Source organism: Zingiber officinale, chromosome 8A (genome assembly GCF_018446385.1).
Source record: "Zingiber officinale cultivar Zhangliang chromosome 8A, Zo_v1.1, whole genome shotgun sequence".
Lineage (NCBI taxonomy): Eukaryota > Viridiplantae > Streptophyta > Magnoliopsida > Zingiberales > Zingiberaceae > Zingiber > Zingiber officinale.
In genome coordinates this window covers 35,125,913-35,136,694 of record NC_056000.1, presented here as the reverse complement: position 1 = coordinate 35,136,694, position 10,782 = coordinate 35,125,913, and the positions used below count along the sequence as shown (strand labels likewise).

Sequence of the window (10,782 nt, the reverse complement as noted above, 5' to 3'; positions counted from 1 at the left end):
ATAAAGGATGGGAAGAGTTTTTTTCTCCAGAAATATGTATCCATCAGAAATTAAAATTTTCTCCTATTATAATAAGTCTGTATCCTTTAATTAATAGATTGGAGATTCATGGAGGTAGAGAAATATACTCATGATTAAACTTAGAAATAGTCAAGATTCTAGTAATTGAATAAAATCTCTAAGAATCTGATTTCGGTCAAACCGATCGATCACGAGTTGAAATATTCTTGTACTTGTCGACTCCCATTACGACCCTAATAATATTTTATTATTATTTTTGAGTGAAAACCATTTTATAGAATCCAAAATAGGGATAAAATAATATGCATTTATATTTGATTTATTTTTCATTCTTTAAAGAAAATTATCAAGTTTTATATTGTCAAACCATGTGGAATGACCACTTCAATCTCCAAACTAAACATTTGTTTAATTTTAATTGATATAATTACAAGAATATCAACAAAATACAATTCTTGACAAATTTCTTTTTCAACCCTAATTTACAAATCTATTTGTAGATGTGTGTATGTATTCACCTTGCCCTTGTTAAAAGAAAGGGTATGGATCGTGCTATGCGACTAGCAACTAAGAGGTCGAGTGGGCAAACAGGTTGAAGAAGCGAGGCTTAGCCACCTCCGCACTAACCGATCCACTTCCTTCGGTGCCATCGCTATTGCCACCCTCGTCATTGATGACCTTTTTGCACGATGAACATATCACTAAGGCCGCTTGAGGTGGTCGTGTGAACCGTGTTGCGGGACACTTTGTGGACTTGAGCTCGTGCAGCTCCTTTCTCAACCTCTTGTTCTCTTCTCTAAGTGCGTCGCAACACTTCCTTAGAATCTCGCGCTCCACTTGGGTTTTCTTCAACTTAGTTCTTCAAATTCGATAATAACAACGACAATAATAATAATAATATTGACTTTTAATAATAAAATTAATTAATTAATAAATTATTTACCTTGCTCTCCTGTTTTGGAACCACACTTCTACTTGTCTTGGCAAAAGCTTCAACTGCCCGGCTAACGCTTGCTTTTGTTTCTGAATTCGATAAGGAACCAAAACCAAATCAAAATTAGTGGATAGAGTTATCGAATTATATGTATTTTCATCATCACAAATGACCGAATTTGACAAGAATTGAAACTAATCGTAACCAAATTGAGAGTGGAATGCTCCTTGAACATGTCTTCCAAAAGGGCAGCTTGCTCCTTGGATAGCCTCAGCTTCTTCCTCGCTCCTCCTCGGTCGCCAAGACTAAGAGCCGGGTCGTCGGGCCTAGCAGCCGATGAGCAACCCTCGAATATCGGTCGCCGCGGAGGATCGGGATCACGATAGCTGAGTTTGAGGGAGAGGGTGGTTTCTGAGTAGGTTGGTTCATCATCCATGGAGTATAGCCAGTGAAGGAGGGGCTTTGGTTGTTTGTTGTGGACGAGGGAATTATATTGTGGGATGAGTATCAAGTGGCCCAATGACACAGCGCATGACATAAGATGGCAAATAGGAATATTGTAGGAATAAAAAAAGAGAAGAAAAACACTAAATGAATGAATAAAAAATTCTTCTCCGATCGAGTGAAGGGGGTCCTTTCGGCTAGGTTGAAGGCCTCTATACGAGTCGAGTTCAGATCGAGATCAAACGTATGTCTCGATCGATCGTTGCCACCTCTATGCGGTGTGTTTCTCCTATTGGCTACTCAACTATAATTAGAAATTAGAGAGGAAGGAAAAACAAATGAGTAACTTGAAATTAATGGCAAAGTGTGGTGATGTTAATTTGATTAAGACTCTTGTGATAGCTTAGTAAATTAATTAAACATGGCAACCATGATGGATTAATTGCCTGTCCACCAATTTATTAGTTGGTTTTTAGATACGTGTGTTAATTTGCGAGATTAATTAGCATGATTAATCAATGAGTTGGATTTGGAACATATATTTTTATTTTTATTTTATAATAGTAAAAACATAGAGCAGTTACTTCACTATCAAAGGCTTCAAGAAAGCCACAAATGGAGGAGGAATTGAATATCACAAATGGACTAAGGAACGAGTAATAAGAACACAACCGATAAAAGTCTAGGGTTGTTCAAGATTGATAAAGGAGGAGAAGGTGACGATAAAGGAGAGGGTGCACAAACAAACACACTATATAATAAGAAAATATATTAAAAAAAACCAAGAACCCTAAAATGGTTCAAAGAAGGTTTTATAATACTACGATTAGGTGATGGTCTAAAATAAATAAAACAAGTTAGTCGATGATTGCGCACACACTTGTGCGGTAAACATCGCCTGCATCTTAATTTAGATAATTTAATCACTTCTATGTGAGAAGTAGTAATAATTAACTCAATGATCCTTGATTGAGTGGCAATTGTTAGGTAATTCAACCATCATTAACTTGATCAAGTTTCCTTCCTAATCCAATAATTAATCGAATAGTTGCACCATTAATTGCTAAGAAGGTAGGGGATTAAGTCAAAAGACAAGGTCAATGGTCTATAATAAAACTTATTGCAATTGCTTAATAACTAAGCTTTATTTAAGTAAACCGACAATTATGTTTTTATTATGAATGAATTTCTTTCCAGCTCCCTCAACAAGAAGCTAATTAGAAATGAGAACTTAGTTCATTGTAGTATATGATAGAATTCGCTTTCTAATTGTCCAACAACCTAACTCATAGGGCACGTTATATTGACTATAATGATGATATACAAGAAGTCATTATCGATAATGATCTAGTTAAGTGTGAAATATACATATCTCAATCATTTTCTTTGCCTTTTCTTCACTATTTCGTGTTGGAGGATATGGACTAAAAAATTACAAACAAATAAAAAGTTGAAAGTTAAAATAAAGCGATAGACGAAAGTATAAGCAATGAACTCAATCACATTTTGGCACGAAATAGACCTCCAATTTGGCTCAATCATTCCTTTTACTTTTCTTTAATTTTGAGAGTGGTCTAAGTCATCCAAATCTTTATGATAAAGCTATATTATTATATTATAATAATGATAATTATTCAAATATACATAACATTTTCTTGCATTAAATGTATATTATTATTAGAAATACAAAAGTCTACTCATTTCTTAATCATTTGCCTTTTAATTAAATAATTGTTATAGTTGATTGTTTTAAATTATTACCCTAAAATATTAGTCATAATGGTGCCTTGTGTGATTTATTTTACTTTTAAAAAATCCCATAAAATTGTGGGAAATAATTAAATACAATAATGTTAGGTTATATGTGTATATCATACACAAATATTAATTCCTTTAATTATTAACAAGGAATTATTCAAATAATATAGTGATTGAGATGTTTTTTTTTTTAAAAAAAATATTTGTTATATTTATTTTAATCATGACATGCATTGAAGTTTGAATATTGTACAAGGCAAGAGTCAATGGAGTAACATTGCAAGGAAATCATATTCCATTAAAAACTAATTGGATAGATACAAATATATGAATAAATTAATAATAATGATGATGATGATAATGTAAACTCTAAATCACTAATCTTGTTAACTACTCAACAAGATAATAATGGGGCAAACACATACTATATATTATTTTTCTTAAATATAAAAACAATCACATCATTATCTTTATTCAGTTGAATAACTCAATAGTGTCAATTCTTAAGAATAAGTCCATGAGAGTTTTCAAGCTTTGAAGAAAATTTTAGAAAAATATTAAGAATTATGAGAAGAATTTTAAAAGTAAATAACCTTTTAGGATGAAATTCCAATCCCTCACTTTTATGTTTGTTGACAAATCTTGTTCTCTCACTTCTTGTGACTTTAGAGTCTTCTCAAGAACACAATTGATGACTCTTTCCACTAGAATCAAACAAATGGCATTCAAGTGCGGAAGATATTCAACACGTTTGAATAAATTTAATTTTTCATTTAATTTGAGTATAAAGTCCAAATTCTTGAGTGGAAATTATGAATTCTTGATGCATTTTTCTATGGTCCTCTTTGATGAGCTCGTAAGTCAAAACATGAGCCATGACTGAGAACCCTCTATATGAATATTATAGGGTTCCTTAAAGAATCTATCGAACTTAGTACCAAAGAGCCAACTTAGAGTGGATGCCCTGAGGAGGAGGTTGTGAATTATAGTTATGGAGTGCCATCATGATCAACCCAAGAAAATCTTTAAAACTTTTAAAGGTTATAACTTTTGACTTGACTATCAGAAAGATGCATTGTTTGACTTGAATCAAAGCTCATTACTTAGATTTCTTATCGAGTGGAACTTATAATCAGCAAATTTTGAATCTAAAGTACCACATTTAGTACCTTTTTCGAGGCTCCAAACATCTATTTTAGTATTTTTAGTAAATTATACTTTTTATTTAGAATATTTTTGGTAGTGTTGTCTATTATAAGTCAAGGTTTGTCTATATAAGCATATGTTTAGCTATTTGAGGAATTATCTCCTATTATTGAATAATATTTTTTTTTTGTGAACTTAGAGGACGGTGGGATTCTCTTTGTTTTTTTACTACTCTTCTTGATTTCTTTACAAATCCTCTTTCTCTTCAGGCCACAGGATAATCACTATCCTGTCCGATATTAGTTGGTATCAGAGCAGGTAAGTTCCGATTAAGGACGCCGAGTATCATATCCAATTGAAGGTCATCATGGTCCTCATCACAGTCACATCAACAGATAGGTTCCAATTCAGGAAGCCATGCACCATGATTGTAGCATTTAGGACATGACAATGAATCAAGATTTATAAAGACAAGTTGCAGATTTAACCCAGCATCTAGAGGCATGAAATCTTGAAGATCGTGAGATCTCAGATCGGGAATCTGAGTCTACCTTTGAGAACTCATTTAACCATCGAGCTACATACTGGGAACACAATGGTCGAGAGGAGCTTTATGGAGACCTCAGTTTCCAGGTTGATCTATTTAAATTTTTTTTATACATTACAAATAGAGTGCTTCGTTGATTGGATCAACGAAGTGGAATAGATCTTTGATTATAAAGAAATTTCGGATTAGATGAAGGTGAAGTTGGTTGCCATCAAACTCAAGAGTTGAGTATTGGCATAGTGGGAGCAGTTGAGGTGCTCACGAGACAAATAGAGAAAACCCAAACAACTGACTGGGATCAGTCAACGATTATATGGAGGAGTTTTATAAGTTGATTACCCAAAATGACTTATCCAAGACAAAGGAGCAGATTGTGGCATAATATTTAGGGGGGTTGCGCTAGTCCTTCAAAGATGTCTGCAGCCTTCATTTTTTGTAGATCGTTTCTGAGGTCTACCATCATGCATTGATTGTTGAAAAATAGTAAAATTGGAAACCAATGGTTAGAAGCAACTAAAATAGCCAGCCAGATTACCCTTAAAATTCTCGTCCTTCACAGCAACAACCACCATAAGTTAATTTTTAGGCCTCTGTCAAGTGTTTTTGTTGTGATGAGCAGGGACATGGGGCAAACCAATGCAGGAAATATGCTCCTACTGATCATGAAGGTAAAAATTTATTGATTGAGAAAGACATGAAAGAAGAGATAGCAACAATTGGTTAACCAGTGTATGAAGCTAATGATGTACTTTACGATGATGGCCATGAGTCTTTGGTCATTTGTAAAAGTCTGCTGACTCCCAAGGACGATTTAGGGGATGAATGATTTAGAACTAATATTTTTCACACTACCTACATCGTTGCGAATAAAGTCTGCAAGATAATCATTGATAGTGGCAGTTGTGAGAATGTAGTATCCAAAGAGGATGCCCAAAAATTATAATTAAAGATGGACCATCATCCTAAGCCATATTAGTTGTCATGACTGAATAAAAATAGAGAGATAATAGTAAACAGGTGATGTCTCATGTCTTTTTCAATTGATAGTAAATATTTTGATAATGCTTGGTGTGATATGGGAGTCATGGATACATGCTATGCACTATTGGGGTGGCCTTGGCAGTATGATCATAATGTTATCCACGATGGGCAGAAGAATATATATATACCCTTAACATCAAGGAAAAGAAGATTGTGTTGGCACCACATCGAAAAGGAACCACTCTAATACCAATAGCCAAGATTACTAATCTGCTTTCTATATCTAGGATTCTAGATGAGGATGATAAAAGTTGTAATAACTTGGAGGAGGATGAAGTTCATCAAATATCTTATCCTAACACAGATTATGGTAGACATGAGATGGATGATAACAAATTTGATGACAAGATTGTCTAAAATTAGTATATCTCTCAAGATCTAAATTGTGCATAATTCACATAGATCTCTTGCAAAGGAGGAAACAAACTATGAATAAGATCTAAAGCCAGAAGATACAGTGTGTGACGAGGACCAGCAATATGGAACATAGGATGAAAATTTTAAGGATAAACCTAAAGAAAAACCAATTGCCCCTATTGATTTTGGATGTTCCTGTGCAACTTCCACCTATCCGACCTAATAGGATGAATGCCATTAATGTCGGGATCAATGGAGATAAAGAGGGGGGTGAATATCTCGCTTTAATTCTTCTTGATTTTATACCTGATATTTAGATATAAGCACACCACAATGCTAACACCTTGATTTACTTGGTATCCATTTCCATGAGGTGACTAATTCAAGGATCCACATCAATAGTCACAACTTTCACTAAAAACTCTCTTTCTCAGAATAACACACAAGGTAGAAAAATCTTTTACAGTAAGATTATAAAGCTCTCAAATAAAAAGCAACAAAGAAGAAGAAAATAAGGATTACAAGTTTTAACTTAGTTCTCCTTCTCTTGGTTGCTTAAAGATATTGTAGATGAGAACTTGCCACTGAGAAGAGCAGAAGAATAACAATTGAACAGTTACTCCTTCTTGTGCCCTAATCCCTTTTTATAAGACTTTGGAATCGAGTAATTTCTCTACTTTTTGATCGCCACCAATCAATTGATTACTAATCATCTAAAGTATCCATTGAACAATCACTGACTCTAGATCAATGACTGAGATTAGTCCATTTTGAATCTTAATTGATTAGTGGGAGTTTCCAATCAATTGGTAAGCTTAATCGATTTTTGGAAGCCTTCTTTCATCGCAAACAATGCCTTCCAATCGATTGGTCATTCGACAACCTTCTGTGTTCTTGAAGAAAGATGGTCAATAGATTGCAACTTTTTTAACTTAAGTGAAGAAAGTGATTTTTTATCTTTTTTTTTTTCATTTTCTCCCTTGGCCTTACCTTGTTGGTTTCGTGAGCGTCGCAATTTCTCCCACCATGCTAATGCAAGACCTCTAAGTTTGATAACAACCAATTTTACTTTCACCTGATTCAGTACTTCCTTATAATGAAAAATTATCTCCACTTCGTTAAACCAATCAACGAATCCCTCAGTCTGTGACATACCAGAAAACTCAGGAAGATCAATTGGAAACCTACTATCTTCATACCACTCCTTTTGAAAGTGATAGGGGTTTTTGAAATTGGAAGAATTAGGATAAGAGAATTTGTTAGGACACTCCGGGAGCTAGAGGGAGGTGATTAGCTCTAATTACTTTGTCTTGTTGATGATTTATAGTGAAAACTTTAAAGCAAAACTAACACCCTTGATTTTACTTGGTATCCACCTCCTTGAGGTAACTAATCCAAGGGTCCATTATCTTCACTCACAATACACTATGAAAACCTCCTTTTAGGAGGTGGAGAAGCATTGTACAAGAAAATACATAAGCAAATACAAGAAATAGAACGAGAAATGCAACAAAAACAAAGAATTAAATACAACAATGAAGGACCTTTGCTCTTGATCTCTTATTGCTATGGATTGTGTCTTGATAATTAGAAAGTACAACAATACATATCTCCAAGAAGCTTCAAGAACTAGCGATGAAGAGCGGAGAAGAAGAGATATTGATTTCAATCTTTGCGAAATCTTATATCCCGCGGATTAGAGCTCTCAATCGATTGCCATTTCAAATCTAAGCACATCCAGTCGACCAAACCTCAAAATGGCTCTTTTTTCGTCTCCTAATCAATTAAGAGGTTTTAATCGATCACCTGATTGATTCAAAGCCCACTGCGCGTCGTGAAAAACTCTCCTCAATCAATTGAGGATGCTCTGGATCGATTACCCAATCGATCCAACGGCTTACTTTTCTTTGCAAAAAAAACTCCTCCAAATCGATTGTCTAATTGATTCAGCACCACTCTGTGCTCACGATTTAGGCTCTCAATCGATTAAACTTTGGACTAATCGATTACCCATGCCTCGATGTGAAAACACTCTCAATCGATCCACTGATCAATTGAACTTAGGTTAATCAATTGCCTCAACCCTAACTCATCTAATCTGAATCTAGGGTTCTCTCCCCAACATCCGATCAATCGTGACTTGTTGGGACTTTCCATCTTGTGTTAACTTTTTGTTGGACTTTCGATCACCAAGTGTGATCCTTCTTAACCTACTTGGATTTTCTCTTGCGTAACCGCATTTGGGGCTTCTCTTACCAATGTACAGTCTTCCTTGATCCGTTTGGACTTTCCTTTGGCTAACTAAAATTAGAACTTTTCTTTACCAATGTGTAGTCCTCCTTGACCCACTTGGACTTTCCTTTACCTAACTGTAGTTAGGACTTTCCTTTGTCTAACCATAGTTAGGACTTTCCTTTGCCAACGTGAGGTCTTCCTTGACTCACTTAGACTTTTTTTTATCTAATCACAGTTAGGACTTCCCTTGTCTAATCTTCAGTTCCCTTTACCTTTGTCTAACTCTCGAGTTAGGACTTTTTAGTCAAGTATCCGGTCTTGCATGGCCTACTTGACTTCCCTCTAGCATATCGTCAAATATTCGATCAACCTTGACCTATTTGACCTTTTCTCACATATCCCACATATTTCTCAAACATCGAAACTCAAACTTAAACTCACTCGAACTTTGTCAAACTAGTCAATCTTGATCGGGGATGATTGAACCAACAATCTTTTCCTTGTTGATGTTTGACAATATGTTTAAGTTAGGGTAACTCATTATCCCAACTTCATCTCATGCTTAAGCATGAATGAGGGTTTCTAACTTAAACCCTATATTTTCTCCCCCTTTGACACACACCAAAAACTCTTCACCTTAAGAGTCAATTTTGTCAAAGGAACGCAATGAAAATCCCATACCTTTCATTGTATCCTATGCTCAACTTTGAGCATAACTCCATCACAATGAATATTTTTGATCTTTTATTGTTTCAAATGCTTATCCCCTAGCATTCATAACAATAAAGGTCCCCTACCTTTTATTGTTTCTTCATCTATATATAAAAAATCATACTTTTAAGGAAGATCTCCCTTACAAAATATGCACTAAACTTTTATCATTATACTAACAATGATTTGGAGTTCCTAAACTATTAGGAAATTTAAAATTAAAGTTTTAAGGTTCAAAATTCAACTTTGAATCTAAACCTCCTCCAAAACTCATGTTAATCCCCTTTGACCATTCCTTTCTTATTATCATCAAGAAAAGTTACCCTTAGAAACATATCAAAGTATTTTAGAGGGTTACGAACAGTTAACTTGACTAAAAATGACTTAATGGACTAAAATTAGACCACTTAAACTAAAAACAACCTTCCAAATCGATTGGTCTCAGCTATCAATTGATTCCAACCTCTCTGAATCGATTGAAGTTGGTATTCAATCAATTACACAGTGTTAATCGATCGCTCCAATTGATTAAGGCATTGTTAATCGATCACCTAATCGATTCTACAAGCCTCTGTGCTTGTGAAAACGCATTTGAATCGATTGAACCAATAGATCAAGTCATGTTTCAATCGATTGGTTGATCGATTCTATGACATTCTATGCTTGTGGAAAACCCCTTTAATTGATTATCTGATTGATTCACTCAAGTCCCAATAGATCACTTGATTAATTGGAGTTTCTAATTTTTCTGAATTTATTTTCCGACTGAATTTCAGAAATTCTTAAATAATTCTATGATTTTTCAAAAATTATAAAATTTTGTGTAGATATTATTTATATCATATACTATTATGAAAAATTAGTTTTATATGAAAATAATCTTCATTTTTAAAGATGGATACAAAGCTTGAAACCATTAAAAAATTTTAATATTTCACTCTACTTTGTATCCAACTAATTAATGATGATTTCTATTAAAAGGTAGACTTCGCCAAGGTTTTTTAAAATAATTTTGAAATAAATTTTCAACTATGTTCTTTGAGCTAAATGCACATGACTTATATACTTGTTTTCCCCATGATTGAACTTCGCATAATCTATTATTTTGTTGAAATTAAAACTCTAAAAAAATACATTAAATCAATATCTTGAGTTTTGTTCATCTTTCTAACATCTCACTTGTATCTAATTGGTCTCAAAAACACATACAAGTCAAACATATGGTCTTGTGAGATGTAAAATGATGGGTTTTCCCTAAAACTAAAGGATCATATATTTTTAACTAGGCATTTAAATTTTGATCATCCAACCTAGGATGTCAATTGATATCATTGCTTTTAATTTTAAGAAATTAAAACAATGCATGAAAATGATTATAGCATACATCAAAATGAATATTTTTAAAAGAAAACTATCATAAATAATGATGCATGTATGACATGATATATGATATTTTTCATATGGATATGAATGTAAAATATGATGTCATAGCATGTGATAGGACACACAAAATATGATAATTTTATCATAAATAAAATACCTAAATTCTCTATCAAAATATCACTTAACTAATCGCTAAATTAAGAAT

At 33.7% G+C, this 10,782-nt stretch overlaps 1 protein-coding gene across 1 annotated transcript; it reads right to left on the bottom strand.

The window, feature by feature from the left end:
* Nucleotides 1-408: 408 nt before the first annotated feature.
* LOC122011391 (homeobox-leucine zipper protein HAT9-like) lies at nucleotides 409-1,446 on the bottom strand. The gene is made up of 3 exons (XM_042567779.1): nucleotides 1,161-1,446; nucleotides 965-1,044; nucleotides 409-880 (listed from the first exon to the last, which is right to left on the bottom strand). Exons 1-3 carry the CDS (start codon nucleotides 1,389-1,391, stop codon nucleotides 589-591), a joined length of 603 nt encoding a protein of 200 aa, XP_042423713.1. The 5' UTR covers nucleotides 1,392-1,446; the 3' UTR covers nucleotides 409-588.
* Nucleotides 1,447-10,782: the final 9,336 nt, after the last annotated feature.

Bases quoted from the DNA above. Each gene is read 5' to 3' on its own strand.
- LOC122011391 (XM_042567779.1), bottom strand. From the start codon at position 1,391: ATGGATGATGAACCAACCTACTCAGAAACCACCCTCTCCCTCAAACTC. The intron at 1,045-1,160 runs GTTACGATTAGT...TATCGAATTCAG, and splicing joins AGCATTCCACTCTCAATTTG to AAACAAAAGCAAGCGTTAGC. The intron at 881-964 runs GTAAATAATTTA...TCGAATTTGAAG, and splicing joins TTCCAAAACAGGAGAGCAAG to AACTAAGTTGAAGAAAACCC.